This window comes from Oryza brachyantha, chromosome 11 (assembly GCF_000231095.2).
Source record: "Oryza brachyantha chromosome 11, ObraRS2, whole genome shotgun sequence".
NCBI classification, from domain to species: domain Eukaryota; kingdom Viridiplantae; phylum Streptophyta; class Magnoliopsida; order Poales; family Poaceae; genus Oryza; species Oryza brachyantha.
This window is the reverse complement of record NC_023173.2, coordinates 17,334,497-17,354,349: the sequence shown is the minus strand read 5'-3', so window position 1 is coordinate 17,354,349 and position 19,853 is coordinate 17,334,497. Positions and strand designations below refer to the sequence as shown.

The window sequence follows — 19,853 nt, the reverse complement described above, 5'->3', positions numbered from 1 at the left end:
AAAGTCAAATGTGTCAATTAAAAAAATCAAAGAGAATACTACACTCTTTGAGTCAAGATCATTTGATTTGATAACTGTGATGAGTTCGTAATTTGTTTACTTAGCACCTCATCCATCGGATTGGTTATGGAAACTTAGGTCAGATATGGGCTTTTTTACCATCCTTGAAAAGTATCTCAAGGTACCATACTTTTTACACTAAAATAGGTGGTACCTTAAGGTATTTTTAAGGGATGGTAAAAAAAGCTCGATGAGATATACTATAGAAGAACGTTTGGAGAGAACTAAGGAGCTAGCCTCACTGCCAATCAAGAACAGCTGCAATTCGAACTTGTAGCCATAATAGAACTTATGACGTGAGAATAGAAATAAGGAGACCATAAACTCATGCATATTAGTTACTAGCTAGCAGAGTATGTAGATGGCAATTAAGTGTGGAATATAATGCCCTTACAATGCCTGACTTCAAGACGCTAAGTTGGGATTTCCTGCGACGTCCTGAGCAGAGTTTTTGGTGACTTGGACCGATACCAGCTTATCAACTGCATCATGTATCTGCCCCGTGTATATGCTCTTCATGGAAGCTGAAACCAAAACGAAACACCATGACTGTAGAAAGCAAACTGGAGCGAGCTTGAGAACGCGCTTGACCTGTCCTCAAGCACAAGAACACGGAGGAATTCCTGAGATGCATTCATTCAGGGTCAATTCGTTTTGGAGGAAAAAAATTTAAAGGATTGGATTCCTATGGATTAAATTTCTATAAAAGCCATTCACTTAGTAGAAATGAGGTAGAGCAAAAACAAACGAAAATTTTTCTTTCCTACGTGGTGTGAAGAGAAATCATAGGAAAAATTTCATTCACTCAAACATCTTGAAAAGATTACTGCTATTTCTATACTTTTTCCATTCCTATAAATTAAAATTCCTTCTAACTGAAAAGAAGCAAACCAACAAATTCTCCTAAGCGCCCGACCCACGCATGCACGAACAGGCGCACGTCAAGGCCAAACTTCAGGTCAGGGAAAACAAAACCGAAAGAAGGATACAGGCCCCACTGCGCTACATTTGATACAACAATGATCACTTAAATTCTAAAGTAAAATAATTTATTTATTATTGAGAAGCTGCATGCATTCATGGGTAATGGGTAGATTGCTCCCTGAAACCAGCACTGCATAGGAGTCAGGCTTTGCAAACTTTATCAAAACCAGGATGAGCTTGCTCTGTTGCCAGCTTAGCAACAGGTCTTTGATTACCTGTACATCAACAAAGATGCATGTATATAGAGTTTTTTTACCATTCTTTAAAAAGTATCTCAGGATACCACCCATTTTAGTGTAAAAATTATGATACCTTTAGGTAATTTGTATCTTAAGGTACCAAAAATTTATACTAATAGTACCTTGAGGTACTTTTCTAGGATGATAAAAAAGCCCATGTATATATAGGTTTTTATTATTTAAAATTAACACTGAAAGTGAGAGTGGAACAGATATGACGACTGACTAACCATAAAAAAATAAGTTTTTTTTATCTTCTTTAAAAAAGTAACTCAAGATACTTACTTTTAGTTAAAAGTGTAGTAACTTAAGATACGGTTTACCTTAAGTAGAATTTTCTATTAAAATTTTTGTAGCTCAAGTTATTTCTTAAAGATGATAAAATAAACAGGAGCCCCTGTCTGCGAATTACGGAATGCATGTCAGTATAGTATTCCATATGGCCATTAAACTTTTTTTCATCATAATCTTATAGTTAAAACATATTGATGGTAAAAGATATAACAGTATCGGTCAACGGTAACAAATATAGGAACGGATAGAGTATAATTAGAAGGTAAAAGAAAAAGGAGGGAGAGAAAAAAAAAAAGATGGTTCCTTGCTTGCATATATTGTCGCATCGCATCCTAAAAGGAAAGAAAGATAAAGCTAAGGTAACACCGAAGCATCAAGCTAAGCACAGCACTCTGAGAGGCAACAAGGAAGGGATCTCGTACTTATACTCCTACTCTCCTCCATATATAGATGGAAGAAGGCAACGCAAGCTGCATGCCACCATTATACATCTTGGTAGAGGAGTGCAGTGTGCATCGATGGCCATTGTCCTTGATGCTTTCGCTTCCTACGTCGGCGAGCTGCTCAAGCAGGCGACCCAGGATGAGCTCAACCTCCTCTTCGGTGTCCCCGGCGAGATTGCCAGCCTCGAGGACAGGCTACACAGCCTCAGGGACTACCTCGCCGACACCGAGAGACGCCGCATCACCGACGAGAGCGTGCAGGGCTGGGTCAGGGAGCTCAAGGACGCCATGTACGACGCCACCGACATCCTCGACCTCTGCCACCTCAAGGCCATGCAGCGCGGCGGCCCGGTCGGCTGCCTCGACTCGCTGCTCTTCTGCCTCCGCAATCCGCTCTTCGCCCACGACATCGGCAGCCGCATCAAGGCGCTCAATGCCAGGCTCGACGCCATCTCCAAGTCCGCCTCCGCTTTTAGCTTCCTCAAGCTAGAGGCCTACGAGGACATGGCGGTGTCCCGGCGGTCCAGCGCCGCGGACCCCCGCAAGACTGACCCGGTGCTGGAGCGGTCGGCCGTGGTCGGAGAGAAGATCGAGGAGGACACCAGGGCGCTGGTGGAGAGGCTCACCAACGGCAAGAACGCCATCATCATGATGGTTGCCGTGGTGGGCACCGGCGGCATTGGCAAGACGACGCTGGCGAAGAAGGTGTTCAACGACGAGGCCATCCAGGAGGCGTTCGACAAGAAGATATGGCTGAGCGTAACACAAGACGTCAACGAGGTGGAGCTCCTGAGGACGGCAATCAAGTCCGCCGGCGGAGGCAACGCTGGGGACATCAACAAGACCCTGCTGGTGCCGGCGCTGGTCGACACCATCAGGAACAAGAGGTTCTTCCTGGTGCTCGACGACGTGTGGAGCGACAGAGCATGGAACGGCCTCCTCAAGGCGCCCTTCAGCCATGGCGCCGCCGGCAGCCGCGTCCTCCTCACCACCCGCCACGACACCGTCGCCCGAGGAATGCAAGCCGTGCACCCCTTCCACCACGTCGACAAGCTGAGCACTGAAGATTCCTGGTCACTCCTCAAGAAACAGGTCAGGATCAACCATACTCCATACGTACCCCCCATTAATTAATTAGTTACCAGTAAGTATAATCTGCTAAAAACAAAATCCATATATATGTTCATTCGTTCAGGTGGCGTCAAGTGAGATGGAGGCGCTCGAAATTGATGACACGCTCAAGGACATCGGAATGGAAATAATACACAAATGCGAGGGATTACCTCTCGCTGTAAAAGTAATGGGAGGACTGTTGTGCACGAGGAAGAAACAGAGAGCCGATTGGGAGCAAGTTCTGCAAGATTTTGTACGGTCAGTGCCTCCTGGTGAACTAAATGATGCGTTATACCTAAGCTATCAAGATTTGCATCCTTGTTTGAAGCAGTGCTTTCTGCACTACTCCCTCCTCCCAAAAAGTGTAGAGTGGTCGAATGATACAGTCATTGGCATGTGGGTAAGCGAAGGATTTCTTCATGGGGACACCGATGATTTAGAAAAATTAGGAGAAGCTTGTTATAAGGAGTTAATTGATAGAAACCTAATAGAGCCGGATACAGATTATGCTGGAGAATGGTTTAGCAGCATGCATGATGTTGTTCGCTCATTTGCCCAGCATCTGGCTAGAGATGAAGCGCTCGTAGTCTCATCTACAGGTGAAATAGGCAAAATTGCACTTAAATCACAAAAGTTTCTTCGGTTGTCTGTAGAAACCAATGATTCGCAACCGTATGATGAATTTGGGTGGAAACATATACAAGGCCAAAAATCACTTAGAACACTAATAGTAATTGGTCGCCTCAAGATTAGCCGTGGAGATTCATTGATAAATTTTTCAGGCCTAAGGATTCTGCACATAGAAGATGACAACTGTCCTGTTTTCTTGGTTGAATCCTTGCACCAACTCAAGCACTTGAGGTATATATTCATAAAATGCAGGGACATAGCTAGACTGCTACGGAACATCAGCAAGCTCAAATTATTGCAGTACCTTGAGATTGTGTCTGAAAATTCGGTCAAACTTCCTGATAGCATTGTAAAGCTAGGGCAGCTTAGGCATCTTTACCTTCCAGGTATAACCATAAATGGCATGCCCAGACGGTTCAGTGAACTGACAAATTTGAGGCATTTATACAGGTTTCCCTCACAAGCAGATAGCGACTGGTGTAGTTTACAAGAGTTGGGGCCTCTTGCTCAGCTCCGCGAACTTTCACTAATAAATCTAGAGAATGTACCTGCTACCTCCTTAGCTACAAAGGCTAGGCTTGTTGAGAAATCACATCTTAGCTTTTTGGGATTATACTGTAGCAGTAGACTTGATGATGATGGATTGGTAGTAGATGAAGGCGTCCCCAAGGAAGAGGAGCGACTAATCGAGGAGGTATTGGATGAGCTTACCCCACCTCTCTGCCTAGAAAGCATTAGCATCACTGGCTATTTCGGAGAGCGATTACCAAGGTGGATGATGTCAAGAGCAGCAGGTGCATATGATAGGTTGTCCATTGTGATGATGAATGACCTAGCCTATTGCACCCAGCTCCCTGATGGCCTTTGCCGGCTCCCATCTTTGCTCTACTTTAGTGTTAGCGGTGCCCCAGCAATCAAGCGTGTTGGCCCTGAATTCTTGATTATACAACCATCATCCAGCCAACGTCACCATGCCAATGCATTCCCGAGGTTGAAGGACATGAAGTTGTTAAGAATGGTGGAGTGGGAGGAGTGGGAATGGGACCAGCAACTGAATATTGTGCAGACAATGCCTGCTTTGGAGAAGCTTATGCTCAAAAAATGCAAGCTGAAATGCATTCCTTCTGGTCTTTCCTCACAAGCAACAGCACTGAGAATCATGGACCTAGTTGAAATCAAGCAGCTCAACTCTGTAGAGAGCTTTGCTTCTCTTGTCGAGCTTAATTTGATTAATAACCCCGACCTAGAGAGGGTCCTGTCTCTCCCCAGGTTACGCAGGCTTGTCATCATCAACTGCCCAAAGATGAGGGCATTGGAAGAGGTGCCTGAGCTACAGAGACTGGTGCTTGAGGACTGTGACATGGAAGAGCTCCCAGGATACCTGCTAAAGGATGCAAGCCCTAGGCATCTGGTTCTGTACTGCAGCTTAAAATTATTGACATCCATAGCAGCAAAAGAATCTGCTTCAGGGTGGAGCAAGTTAAGCCATGTCCAACAGGTCAGTGCATACACTGACGGGAAGCAGTGGCATGTGTTGTACACGAGAGATCCTTACATCTTCGAGACAAATATCAGCAACAGCTCTTCTTCTTCCAATTAATTCTGCTGCAGGTAAATCAGCAAACCTACTTCCGAATTTCCCTCAATGTATTCTTTTTTTCCTTGTTTTCTGTCCCATATCTATTCCATCTTTCAACTTTCATGATGATGATGTGATGCCTCCTACTGTCTTCTTTTTGCATAATGGACAGCTTTAGAGGATGGAGAGGAATAGGACAAATACTTCTACAGCTCAGGGTATCCAAGGGGATAGCCTGCAGCCATCCACCGTGGAAGCCATTTCCATGAGACATTAGTCAATGTACAAGCTACGTTGCTGCAGCACCACTTTGTCAACCCAACAGAAGCTCCACTACTGTCGGCAAATCTGTTTACCTAACACTCGTAGTGATCTACAGCTCTGTACTTGAAACAGTTTGTGTTTTGTATATTTTCCCTTTAATGTAAGCTTGTCAATACACCTAGATATGCTACTAATCCCTGAAATGTTAACTGAAAGAAACAAATATATTACTATTTGAGCCAACATCATTTGATTTGAGGACTGCAATGACTCCACACATCATCAATTTGGGTATTTAGCCTCTCACCTGAATATAGCCTGGCCTCATTGCCTATCAAGAACAGCTGCAATTCAAACGTGTGGCCAGAATAGAACCTATGATATCAGAACATCAGAATTCAACCAAGTCTTGAGAGAGGTACACCGCGTTACTACTGCGATCAGTTTGGCATGTCTCTAACTCATCGAACACAGAAAGGTGGCCAGTGAATCAACACCATGGACATGTGGCATGGAGTACCATTCAGTAACAGTTCAAGATGAAGTTCCAACAGAAAGGTGGATTTGAAGGCTTGTTACTAGTTATAAGCCACCTGAAGTTCTTCAACCCACGAGTTGTGGATTGGATTCAGCAGATTTTGTTCGCTATGTCCTTGATGACCTCATCCATGTCGAGCTTCTTCATCGCTGTGAAAGGTCGTGGCATGTTCTGCATACAAATTGGATTATGTTCAATTAAAGAGAAAATCAAGATGTATCCTGATTCTTAGCAAGTACAGTAATCAGTATATAGAATGGTGTCTTTCAAGAAATAGTCTAAACAGACAGACATACTTGTATATTCCTTCTCTTAATGAAAATCGGGGACCTGCTTGGGCCACCCCAACGAAAAAAAGAAAAATAAACAAACAGACATCATATAACACTACTGTGGAGTAGATTCAATGTTTGAAAAGAATCCAACACAGCTGATTTTACCTACATATGTGAGCAAATATATAATCATTGAAAAGAACTGCAAATGCAAGTTAACGAAAGACAAAATATAGCTAACTAGCAAACAACAAATACACAAAGCTAAGAAAAGTCCCTTTTGATTCAGGTATCAAGAGGTAGTTGTTTCAGGGGTGATTGTTTAGCTTTTTCAAGGAAAAAGTCAAAAGATATATTTGCAAATGAAAGATATTTTGTAAATAAAACTTTTTTGTATACGTGTCCTTAGCGATCTAAAAGCCAAGGCTAAAAAATAAACTACAATGAAAATACTCAAAATCAACTCTAAATTTAAGATTGAAAATTCAAATTTTGGCTTATAAGCATAAACGAAGAGATGAGTCAGATAGTAAAGAAGATTACCAGCAGCGATATGAATACTTCACCACCTTGCTCACGAATCTCCAGGCAACCACGCCGTGGCTGATTAGGAGGAAAACAATTATGACAACATAGGAAGCCAGTGAGATAACAAAATGCTACTTTAAGGTTGATTGTTGCAGAAAATAGTTACTCAGATTTAACCAGGTAAGATACCTTTTCAGGGTTGATTACCACAGAAACACCAGGGACAGCACTTTCCAGATCCTCCTTTACCTTCGTAGCTCTGATCTTGAACTGTCTGCATTGGGTGCTGGAGAATTGTGCATATAAGCAAAGATAAAAGGAAACTCGATGAGAATTGCAACCAGTAATTCGATGTAATAGGACTGCTAAGATATGTCAAGATGAAGGAATACAGTACAAGTTGGAGATGGATTCTCATCCCTCTTTCTTGCATGTCACGTAAATAGTGATAAAAAAATTAGCAACATATATTAATATGAGATATATCACTACACGAACATATAAGTTCAAATTCAACTTTTATAAGTTGTAAAAAAGCAAGCTAACATAAAACTAGTATACACACATTCATAGTTAAATTTGTTACTGTTGTTACAAATTGTACAAGTTAAATTTGAACTTGTATATTTATGGAGTGATATATCTCGTATAAATCTATTTGGTCATTTTTTTAAAAAAAAGGTAATGACTAATTAGGTGGCAGAATGGATATCCGACTAAGTAATGAAAATATTTTTCCATAAAAGTTATCTAGAATCATTCAGCTAAGCAAGCTAGAACAGCCTGTCCAATGTGCAAATCTATCAATAACAGAAGTGTTGCATTGTATGGTCAATCTTCATTCTTATATGTGAAACGAGAAGGCAGGACTTACATGCTAATTAGAGAATACAGAAAGAGTTTCCCTTCTTGGGTTCTATGTTGATGCTACCGATTGACAGAACCAGCTTTTCACACTTCCGTGAAAATTGCGGAAAACAAGCACCGGTTTATTTCAGTTTAAACTAGTACAGTCAATTGAACATACAGAATACAACAAAGTGTGCTGGTGTTAGGCTGTTAGCATTATTTTGTTTACCTGACGTATCAAGCAAGGAAGCATGGTATCAGACTCCAAAAGGAAAGGAAACAAGGAACTTAGATAGCAAAGCAACGGATCTAGAATACTCCAACACCCATTCCCAGCTACTGTTTGTCTCGGATTCAAGGAGCATTTTTTTCTATTTCTGAATTCAATAATGTTAGAAAATAATTTCTTTACCGTATATAAATCAACTGTATCTACATAAAAAAAAATGACTTTTTTGCGCCCCTCAACATATTCCAAGATCCTTTCAAAAGGAAAGAAGAAGAGAAAAAAGACATCACCCGCGCGCGGGTACTTACCATGCCTCCACGACGATGCGCTTGCCGTCCCTAGCCACAGCGTCGGAGTTGTTCTCCGCCACCTCTGCCTCGTCTTTCTTGGCCCGCTTCCTTCCCTTCTTCTGTTCGGGAGCCGGCGCCCCCGCCTCCTTTTTGGCCGGAGCTTCCTCGCGCTGCTTCCCGGCGGCCATGCTCCGTGTCTTCCTCGGTGACCCAACCGCCGCCGGAGACTTGCGCTTGGGAGGCATTGCCACCCCTACCAGTGAGACGGAGTGGAGTGAGTGGGTCCCCGTCCTTTTGATTCGTGACCGACCTCTCTGTGAGTTTCGCTCGAGGAAAATGGCGCGGAAGGTGGACCGGTTCCCGCCAATGAAATGGCTAATGGGAATACGATTGGGCCTCTGAATCGATGTATGGGCCTTCCCAACTCCTTCCTGTTCGTTCCTTGCACATAAGCAAAATTTATTAGGTCATCACATAAGTAAAATTTTGATGTGGCACAGTAATTAAAAAAGTGAGAAAAGAAAAAATATGAGAAACGGTGTCACATGCATAAAACCGGATCGGCGCAGGCACCAAGACTCACGAAACGAGAGAAACCAGCGTTGGGGGCAACTCATCGTTTCATCCGCCCAGATTTTTCTCGACCTCCCGATCTGCTGTGCATGTGCGCCAACATTCATCTTGCCACCATGCCCTCCATCCAGCGCGCCAATTTCTTCTACCGTGCTAAATCTCCGCGAAATTTTTGGCGCGGCATCAATCCTCTCGGCGCCAAGTTCCTGCTCACCTTCTCTCTATTTTTCTTGCCATCTCTATTTTTCCCCAATCACCCGCGTTCTTCTCTGATTGAGAGCTAAAATCACCAAAACTCATCCCAAATCGCTCATCCTAGAGGAAGAATCTATCCCAAACTGTGTGCAAGGATGAATTCGACGGAATCGAAGAAGCGTCAATCGAGATCCAAACCGGTCGTCGGTGAATCAGCTGTCGCTCTAGATGATGCTAGTGCTGCAGGAGCCGATGGTGCTCCACGAGGTGGTGCTCAAGTGGCTGGGTTTTCCGGCGTTGGTGCTCATGCTACAGGTGCTGGCTGGTCAGGATCTTCTCCAGGCAGCTCAGAATGGTACGGTGTTAGTTTACTTTTGTTTCTGATTTTTTTTATGGGTTGATCATGGTTGATGGTAGCAGTATGTGCTGTGGAAAGTAGAATATTTTAGATGCTAGTTGTATTTCCACTAATGAGACCATGGCTCATTTAAGATTTTCATGTCTCGGTGGCAAGATGTATAGCTATCAGTGCTAGTTTGCCAACCAAGATGTATATGTCTGTCCTGGTACTTGTCAGGGTGGCAATGTTCATGGCTTGGTTGCTGATTCAATTGTGTTCTAATCACATAATTAGCAAGCTCGTTGTAGTATACTATTATATCTCCTATGCTAATTTATTTAAACTCTATAGGTTAGTTGTCTGGCTTTATTTTAGACAGAGGCATTATATTTTATAATCGTTGCACAAATTACTGCTATAATACTAAGTTTTCTGGACTAAATTACTGCTATAACACCAAGCACATCAACAGTACAAGAACCTACAATCTTGCATGGACATAACCCAGAGATGGAAGAACTGATCCAAAGAAATACCATTATTCGTGATCGTACTACTCATAAGCAACTTCAATCTGACTTGATTGAGCACATCTAGCAAAAGTTTAGAAACACAAACTAAATAGGTGATTGTTAATCATTTAAAGTCTAATTTACAATATTGTGTTACAGATAACTAGTATTTTTCATATTAAGTTGCAATCACTATTACTTTCTAGCCTAGCAGTACCAGTCTAGCTAAATATGTTCTTTTTTTTTCTTGATGTCAAGCTTCTGTATTATTCTGATATTGACTTGCCAACTATTTTCCTTTGTAGGTCAAGTCCTGCTATTTGGTGCTTCTGTGATGTTGGATGAAATGCTCTGGATCAAGTCCGGTTGTTGTTGAAGCGTGTGACAGACTTGTGGCTACATATGTTTTTCTGTTTTGGTGTTGCAGTGCTCGTCATCAGAGACTACCAATTTGAATCTAGCCATTTTAGCTACCAGTTGGGTCCTAGTGTCCTATTATTTTGGCTACTATGTTTCCCCATTTTTATTGTACTAAGATGGAACAACTCGCTACCACTTTCTACTTATGTACACTAATATCTGCATGGTTCTGCTCATATAATGAGATTTGCACTGATATATGCTCATGTGTTGATAGTTAACAGTACGGTACATACTGATGGATGCCACTATTGATCCTTCTCTATTTACGTGACATGCAAAGAGTTACTAATTTTTTTTCTATATAGAGACTACTATAGACACTATGCATTGGAGAGATGGTGTCTACATGTATATTTATTATTATTTCTCTTGTTTAGACACTACCCATAGATATCATGGGTTGGGACTACCCTAGACATAGCAACAGTTTTCTTCTTTTAACTATTAACATGCTCGTACGTTCCAACGGTTTATATAATTAAGTATAAACTATCTCTGCCCATAGGGATAACTTTTAGCCAACGGATTGTTTTATTTTCTTTTTTCTTTTCTTTTGAATTTTGACAGACGATTGTGTTTTTCAAGTAGCAGCGAAAAGGACCAACTATCTCTCCATCTTTTTATCTCTCCTTCTCTAACTCCTGCTCCCTACCACCGCCGCCATCATTCTTACCAATGCTTCGGTGGTACTCCCTCCTATCTTTTGTATATATTTTGTATATGACGCCGTTGACTTTTAGGTTTATGTTTGACCATTCATCTTATTCAAAATTTATATCTAAATATACAAAATTATAAGTCTTACTTAAAGTTTCTATAATAAATCATATTATAGCAAAAATTAATAATTATATAATTGTATGAATATACGAATGGTCAAACATGTACCTAAAAAGTCAACATTGTCATATAAAAAATATGAAGGGAGTGGTTACTACATGTAAGACCGTGTTTGCCCCTTGGACAAGTGCCCACTAGACTAAGGCCGCGTTCGTCTCAGGCGGTTAGATAACTTGACCCTCTTGTTTTCCACGCACACGTTTTCCGAACTGCTAAATGGTGTATTTTTTACAAAACTTTTCTATAGGGAAGTTGTTTTAAAAAATCATATTAATCTATTTTATATTTTTTTAATAATTAATTAATCATGTACTAACATATTACTACGTTTTCCGCACCGGGTAAGTTAACTTATCACCTTCTTATCCGTATGCACCCTAAATCACCAAAGTGCAACTATTTGGTAGAAATATATAGTCTTAACTCTTAAGTGAAAAAATTGGGTGATCCAAGGTGAATAATGCAATATAAAGTTTTTCTCATGGAAACACCCTGAGATTCCTAGTGTATGTTTCGTCGTCTATATATAGATGTTAAGTTCTTAAGGCCTTCGGCGATATCTTAGGCCCCGTTTAGTTAGGGAAAATTTTTGGAGGAGAGGTCACATCGACCCGTACGGTCACATATTTGAAGTATTAAACATAGTCTAATTATAAAACAAATATCAGATTTCACCTGGAAACCGCCAAACGAATCTTTTGAGCCTAATTAATCCGTCATTAGCACATGTTGGTTACTATAGCACTTATGGCTAATCGTGTACTAGTTAGGCTTAAAAGATTTGTCTCACGATTTCTCCCATAACTGTGTAATTAGTTTTAATGTTTATATATTTAATGTTTTATTTATGTGTCCAAAGATTCGATGTGATGTTTCTAAGATAAGTTTTTGGGAACTAAACAGGCCCTTAGTAAGTCGATAGACGCTCATATGTTCTTAACCCATGAGGCTTTTGCTTGGATCTAATTCATATTAAAAATTCCAAGTCCTTGGAAGTTGGAACTACTTGAATTAGGTTTTTCTTTGTTTTGTGTGAAAGAAGACATGTATATGCACTTTAACACGTAGAATTGCTATGCACATGACACCATTTTACAACTTATGTACAACTAGAATTGATCAATGGCTACAGTGCATATTAACAGTTACTCCTTGAAAGTGGATAGAAGAATGACGTTAGTGAAACGTAGGGGCAAAAATAAACCAAAAGACGAACACCGCATCGAACCAAGCCGAACCGATCCAAAGTGGTGGTTTTTGTGGTGTTTGGTTTCTTTGTTAGTTTTTGTTTTGCAGTGAAAAAAGTTAAACATCATATTACAAATAAAAATATTTTATAAATAAAAATTCTATATATGTGTTTTATTTGATCTAAAAGCAAAGTCTAAAAATAAAATATGATGAAATGGTACCAAAATTAAATCTAAATTTAAGAGTAAAAGTTTAAATTTTTAGCTCTCAAGCATAAGAAAAAGTTAAAAGACCGGGAAGTTACTGGGTGGTCGGTTTGTTACGCGGTTTTCGTCTTCCATGAACCAAGTCCCCAGAAAAAACCAAGTTAATCAGGCTGGCTGGCAATGCGCAATTGAGGGGCATGTGTTATGTTAGAAATCTAGAGATTGAGACAAAAATGTATAGAGCTGAATAGTGAGAATTGTGTCAATTTCATTGATCAAAATCTCTCCTTATATAGGGAGATTTTTAGCCTACTTGAGGTGGTTGTTACAAATACATAAAACATCATCAATCCATATGAATAGGGGTGAATTGTATTGTTGATGGCTGGTTAATTCCTTTGCATGAAAGCACATCATGGGCTGCTATTAGGATGATTTAATCCCTTGCATGAATACAATTGGGCTACAAAGAGGGGAATTAAACATTGCCATTGGATGCCTTGACTTGATCAAATATGTTGTGTAACACTCCCCCTTTTGATCGAGTCCTTCTTGAAATCGACGTGTTCTTAAAAATTATACCTGCAAGCTTTGAAAAATTAATCTATGCCTTGTTCTATCTCTAGAAAAAACCCCTGTGGGGAAAAAATGAGATAGGGCATATGCTTACATCAACCATTGCCTTATTAAAAACTTTGTATGAGAAAAACCTGATGGTTAAAAACTCATAAAAGAAAAGAGTACAATGTGACGCGTTTAACAAGTTCCATCGTTCAGAGGGTCTCCCCCTAAAGCTTGCAAGTCTCTGAGCCATCTCATACCAATGCCCTTAATACATTTCTCAAATAAGGAGGTAGGTAGGGACTTGGTAAAAAGATCTGCCAGATTATCGCAAGACTTTGTTTGCAAGATATTTATTTCTCCACTTTGCTAAAGCTCATGGAGATAGAATAACTTGGGAGCAATATGTTTGGTGATATTGCTCTTGATGTAACCTGTTTGCATATGTGTGATACAAGCGGCATTATCTTCATAGATAACGGTAGGTGATTCTGAGGAACCAATGCCACAAGATTGTTCAATGTGGTGTATCATTCTGCGAAGCCACACGCATTCACGTGATGCCTCATATAATACGATGATTTCAGAAAGATTTGTGGATGTAGCCACCAATGTTTGTTTAGATGACTTCCACGATATTGCAGTTCCTCCATGAAGGAACACAAAACATGTCTGTGATCTGGCATTCTGGGGATCAGACATATAGCCAGCATCAGTGTATCCAACTAAGCTGGGATCATCAGTGTTCTAGAAGAATAAACCAAGATCATCAGTTCCATTTAGGTACCTAAGAATTTGTTTTCCTCCGGTCCAATGTTGCTTTGTTGGGGCAACACTATGTCTTGCTAATAGATTCACTGCAAATGCAATGTTAGGTCTGGTACTATTTGCAAGGTACATTAGTGCTCCAATGAGACTGAGATAAGGATATTTCTGTCCTAATATCTCTTCTCCTTCCTCTCATGGTCGGAAAATATCCTTTTCTTTATCGAGAGATTGAACGACCATGGGGGTTTTGTTTGGATACGCTTTGTCCATATTGAATTTCTCCAATAATTTCTGAACATAGACAGATCAATGCACCAAAATTCCTAAGTGAAGGTGCTCGATTTGCAAACCTAAGCAAAATTTGGTTTTACCCAAATCCTTCATCTCAAACTCCGTCTTTAGATGGTTGCGGGCTTCATCAATATCTTGTGTGTGCCCAATGATATTTAAATCATCAACATACACTGATATAATACAAAATCCTGTAGAGGATCTTTTTATGAAGACGCATGGGAAATCATCATTATTTGAGTAACCCTTTTGCAAAAGGTACTCGCTTAGTCTGTTGTACCACATTCTACCCGACTGTTTAAGACCATAGAGTGATCTCTTGAGTTTTACGCAATACATATTGCGATTTGCGCTTTTATTCGGTATAGAGATCCCATCAGGGACCTTCATATATATGTCCGAATCTAGTGCCCCATATAAATATGCTGTCACGACATCCATCAACTGCATAGATAGACGTTTTTGAATTGCCAGTGATATTAAATATTCGAACGTAATTCCACTCATGACTGGAGAATATGTTTCATTGAAATCAATGTCGGGTCTCTGCGTGAACCCTTGTGCTACAAGCCTCGCCTTGTATCTCACCACCTCATTATTCTCATTCCGCTTCCGGACGAAAACCCATTTGAAACCCACAGGGAAGGTTTTTGGAGGTGTAGGTATTATTGATGAGAATACCTCTCTTTTATTGAGGAAGGCCAACTCTACTTCAATTGCTTCCTTCCATTTGTTCCAGTCCGAGCGCTTTCTGCACTCTACCATGGATTTTGGATCTGGATCATTTTGGATGGTATGTGCAACTGATGAGGCAAAGTATATGTCGACAATTGTAGTCTTACGATCGAATGATTCTCTAGATTCAACATAGTTTGTGGAAATTTCATGTACCCCAGTTGACGGCTCAATATTTCCCAATATGATTGTGTCGGAGCGTTCCAATGTCCCATCATCAGAATTTGAGTGCACTGTTGATGTGGGAGGTGGATTAATTGAATCCACTTGGTGTCTCTCAACTTGAGGTTGAGTTTCATTTACTGTGTCAAAGGATTGTTTCCTTTGTTTCCTCGTACGTTTACGAGGATTTGCCATACTTCTCCCATCCTCTTTTGAAGAAGGAAGTTGAATAGTTTTATTTGGTACCTCTATTCTTTCGGGCACATTCCTTGCAGGAATGTATGATTTTATGACACCTTTGCTCACAGTAAATGAGTCTGGCAAATTATTTGCAGCAATTTGCAAATTAATAATCCTTTGAACTTGAAGTTCGGATCCTGTGGTACGAGGATCCTCCTTTAGGGTGTCTAAGGCATCCCAATTGATCTCCTGGCATTTAGTGTGATACTTGAATTCTCCCCTAATGCCGGAAAATGTTCTTCGTTGAAGATACAATCTGCGTACCGGGTCGTGAATAAATCCCCTGTAAGGGGCTCCAGGTATTTAATGATCGACGGAGATAAATACCCCCACGTAGATCCCCATTTTCCTGTGAGGGCCCATTGATGTACGCTTCGGTGGTGAGATCGGTACGTATACAGCGTAACCGAACGTCCGCAGATGAGAAATATTAGGAGGATCACCACAAACCAGTTGAAGTGGGGAGGTTGTATGATATGTAGTTGGGCGCAATTGTATTAAGTCACCAGCATGTAGTATTGCGTGACCCCAACATGAGGTTGGTAGGTTACAATTTTGCAATAATGGTCTGGCAATGAGTTTTATTCTCTTGATAAGAGATTCAACTAAACCATTCTGTGTATGAACATATGGTACAGAATGTTGAACTTTCAATCCCTAAAGCCATACAATAATCATTGAAGGCCTTGGAAGAAAATTCTGCAGCATTGTCCAATCTGATTGATTTTATCTGGTGTTTAGGTTGATTTGCTCTAAGTCTGATGACTTGTGCAATCAGTTTTGCAAAAGCATGGTTCCGTGTCGATAAAAGACACACATGTGACCATCTTGTGGATCCGTCTATTAGAACCATGAAATATCTAAATGGTCCAGATAATGGTTAAATGGGGCCACAAATGTCACCTTGAATGCGTTCAAGAAACTTTAGTGGTTCAGCCTATATTTTAAGATATGATGGTTTTAAAATCAACTTCCCAGTTGCACATGAGGTGCACACAAAATTTGAGGATTGTGGGAATTTTTTATCACTCATGGCATGTCCCATTGAATTGCTCATGATTTTCCGCATCATCCCAACACCGGGATGGCCAAGGTGTTCATGCCATGTTTTGAATGTGTCAACATTCTGAAAAATCACATTGTATGCAACATGTGGAACGGGTTTGATGTATGTGTAGTACAATCCAGACGGGAGAGAAGACACCTTTTCAAGTGTCTGTTTGCCGTATCCAGTATCTTTGGTCAAGAGGATGAATTCCTCATTGTTTTCTTCATGTGTTTCCACATGAATCCCATTTTTCCGGATATCTCTATTAACTTAGTAGGGTACGTGTTGAATCGGGATTCAATAATGCTTCCTCGATATATATTTGTATACCCATTGGAAGTATGATGGTGGCCCTTCCAGAACCAACAATCATAGCATCGCGTCCTGCGATGGTCAAAACTTGTCCTTCTCTCTTTGTGAGAGTTTGGAAAAATTTGACTTCCCTAAGTATAGTGTTAGTGGTACAACTGTCCACTAGGCACATCTCTTCTTCCATTGAATCGACTCCCGTAAAAATCTATATAATGCAGAATTTAAATTCATAAGAATAAAGTATAGACAATAATACAGAATTTATTAATATGATAAGGCGATGTTTACAACTTAATAAGCAAGAGAAGTAACATCATTGTTTGATTACAACCATTTCAATGGCAAATTGAAACATAAAGTAATGAAGCCTAATGGAGATCTCCATATATGTCTTGAGAGGCATATTCGATGAGCATGTCGTCGATGTCCATGGAGCCATCGTCTTCGTTTGGTGGAGTCTTGGTGTTGCTTGGTCCCGCTCCATGAGGGATGGGATCCATAGCTCCAGTCTCCAGCACTTGAGATGTGAAGTTGGCTTCATACTTCTTGTTGTTATCTGATGGACCCATGGATTTCATGTATAGCTCAACAAGATGTCTAGGGGTCCTGCACTTCTTAGCAATATGATTATAGCATCCACACCTAAAACACGTGGTTTTGTTGCTATTATCATTCTTTTGCTTAGAGATGCATTTCCCCTTCTTGTCGGTACCATGTTGCTTTTTGGATCTCTTATTTTTGCCCTTTCCTGAAGATTTTCTAGTCTGTTTATTCCCTTTCGGGACATTTGTCTTCGCATTTGCATTTACTTCAAGCAGTGGAGCAGTAGCCAATGGGCACTGGTTTGAGTTCCAAACCGTGAGCTCATGGTTCTTTTCCGCCTGTTTCAATGTTTGAATTAGCGAAGAGTAGACTATGAAATTCTTCTCGCGGTACTGTTGAGTAATAATCCTTTCTAATGACATCATTGTAGACAAAGTCTTCTCAATTTTGTCTGCCTCATAAGGTTCTTTCTCACAAAACCGGAGTTTCGAGCATATCTTATGAACAGCATGATTGTACTCGTCTACAGTTTTGAAATCTTGTAGACATAAGTGATTCCACTCATGCATAGCCTCTGGCAGGATAATAGCCTTATGCTGTTCATATCGATTTTTAAGAGCCGTCCATAAAACAAGAGGTTCCTCCTCATACATGTACTCCATTTTCAAATCCTGATGGATATGATTCCTTATCACTTTTAAGGCGGAGAATATAGACATGTTAGAGGGGGTGACAACCCGGCGACTGATTCATCTATATATCTGTATAGTCCTTGGGTCATCAGATTGACTTTGACGTCCATTGCCCAAGTAGGGAAATTGGAACCATCAAGGGCGAGGATATCAAACTCTTTGGTTGCCATGTCACCTACATTGTGATAGCCAAATTTTTGAGAAATTATGGCATATGTATGGAATATGATGTGCATTCGAATAATAAAAATTAAATTTGAACAATAAAGTAAATTCCTCCATTTTTTTTGAGTTGGAGGGATAAAGATAATATTGAAGCATATATTAGATCTCATACTTCAAATTAGAAAAAATCTAATTTAAAGAATTGCAGTAAAGGAATAACATATGCATACGTATATATACAAAGTGCTTTGTAAATAATTAAATATACAAAGAACTGGTAAATATAAACTTAATTGGAATAATTAAAGTGCTGAAAACAAACTGTTATATATAAGAACAGAGAATTACAGGGTGCTAAAAGCAAATATAATATCTCTGGTTATTTGCAGTAAGTAAAATGTCATAATGACAGGGATTACAAAGCAAAAATTACTAAAATTGCTGGATAAATAAAATATAATTGGGTGGTTGGCCGGAATAATTTATTTTTCGGCCCACCACTTATTCAGTCCAGGAGTGGGGAGCTTGATGGCCTGATGGGCCGGCTAGCCCATTCGGGCAGAGAAGACAGGGAGCAGGGGTGCCTCCCCAGGCGCCGCCTCCTCCAGGCCGCCTCCACCGCCGAGCCGCCAAGGTGCCTCGCGCCAATCCGGCCACCGCCCTGTCGTCGCCGAGCCCCCTGTCCACCGCCGACGGGAAGCCGGGGGAGGGCACCGCCGGTCCGGCCACCGCCAAGCCGCCCGACCGCCGTCGCCGTGCGCAGGCCGCCGACGCCCAGCCGACGGGAGGGCGCCGCCGCCAAGAGGTCGGGACTGCCGGCCGCCGCCTGGGGTGCAGGCCGCCGCCTCCTTCCTCCTGGACCACCTCCTCCTCCGCTCTCAGGCCTCCCTCTCACCCGAGGGTGGGGGACGGCTAACCTTGCCGCCATCGCTCATCTTGGCCGGGACATGCCCGGTCTTGATGATGCGCCCTATGCGCGGTGGTGGAGATGGAGGGGCGAGCACAGAGCTGTTAGAGCCCCCTGCTGCCATGTAGAAGGGCGGGGCTCCACGGCATGCAGCGATGGTTCCTCTGAGGAGAAACTCCGGTGGATTAACCGGCGTCGGAGAGTGCGGCGGAGTGGATGGCGAGTAATCCGGGGATGGCGATGGAGACAAGTCCTCCTGCTGCAACCCGTCGGGCTGCAGTCGCACACGTGCCATCCATGGGATTCGCAGTGTTGTGGCGACGCCACCATGATGCGTCCTGATGCGGTGCAGGGGGTTGGCAGAACCGATGGACCTTGGCGTGTTGCAAAGGTACTAGAGTCGGTGCTGTCAGCTCTCCCACGAGCACAGGCTCGACGACATCGAGGACGGCGCATTGGAGCCCGAAGGAGTTCATCGAGCTGCTGGTGCATAATGCGCCGCAGACGACGTGCTCGGTGATGACGTGGAAGGGAAGAGTCACCATCAACGGAAACGGGTAAGTTTCTAGTCATTCTTACCCTTTCCTTCTTCCTTGCTTCAACTAGCTAGATCGGCTGATAACGTGTTAGAAATCTATATATTGAGACAAAAAGGTAGAGAGCTGAATAGTGAGAATTGTTTAATTTCATTGATCAAAATCTCTCCTTATATAGGGAGATTTTCAGCCTACTTAAGGTGGCTGTTACAAATACATAAAACATTATCAATCCATATGAATAGGGGTGAATTATTGTATTGTTGATGGCTGGTTAATTTCTTTGCATGAAAGCACA

General features: G+C 41.5%; 2 protein-coding genes across 2 annotated transcripts; one reads left to right on the top strand and one right to left on the bottom strand.

Annotated features, from left to right (window-relative positions):
* The first annotated feature begins 2,095 nt into the window (after nucleotides 1–2,095).
* Nucleotides 2,096–5,839, top strand: LOC102705118. Its single transcript, XM_015842293.2, has 6 exons — nucleotides 2,096–2,310; nucleotides 2,437–3,136; nucleotides 3,237–3,336; nucleotides 3,520–3,646; nucleotides 3,977–5,374; nucleotides 5,515–5,839. The coding sequence occupies exons 1-5, from the start codon at nucleotides 2,096–2,098 to the stop codon at nucleotides 5,361–5,363; spliced, it is 2,529 nt and encodes an 842-aa protein (XP_015697779.2). The 3' UTR covers nucleotides 5,364–5,374; nucleotides 5,515–5,839.
* Nucleotides 5,766–8,627, bottom strand: LOC102702792. Its single transcript, XM_006663066.3, has 4 exons — nucleotides 8,334–8,627; nucleotides 7,137–7,233; nucleotides 6,963–7,022; nucleotides 5,766–6,315 (listed from the first exon to the last, which is right to left on the bottom strand). Exons 1-4 carry the CDS (start codon nucleotides 8,558–8,560, stop codon nucleotides 6,235–6,237), a joined length of 465 nt encoding a protein of 154 aa, XP_006663129.1. The 5' UTR covers nucleotides 8,561–8,627; the 3' UTR covers nucleotides 5,766–6,234.
* Between the last annotated feature and the right edge of the window lie 11,226 nt (nucleotides 8,628–19,853).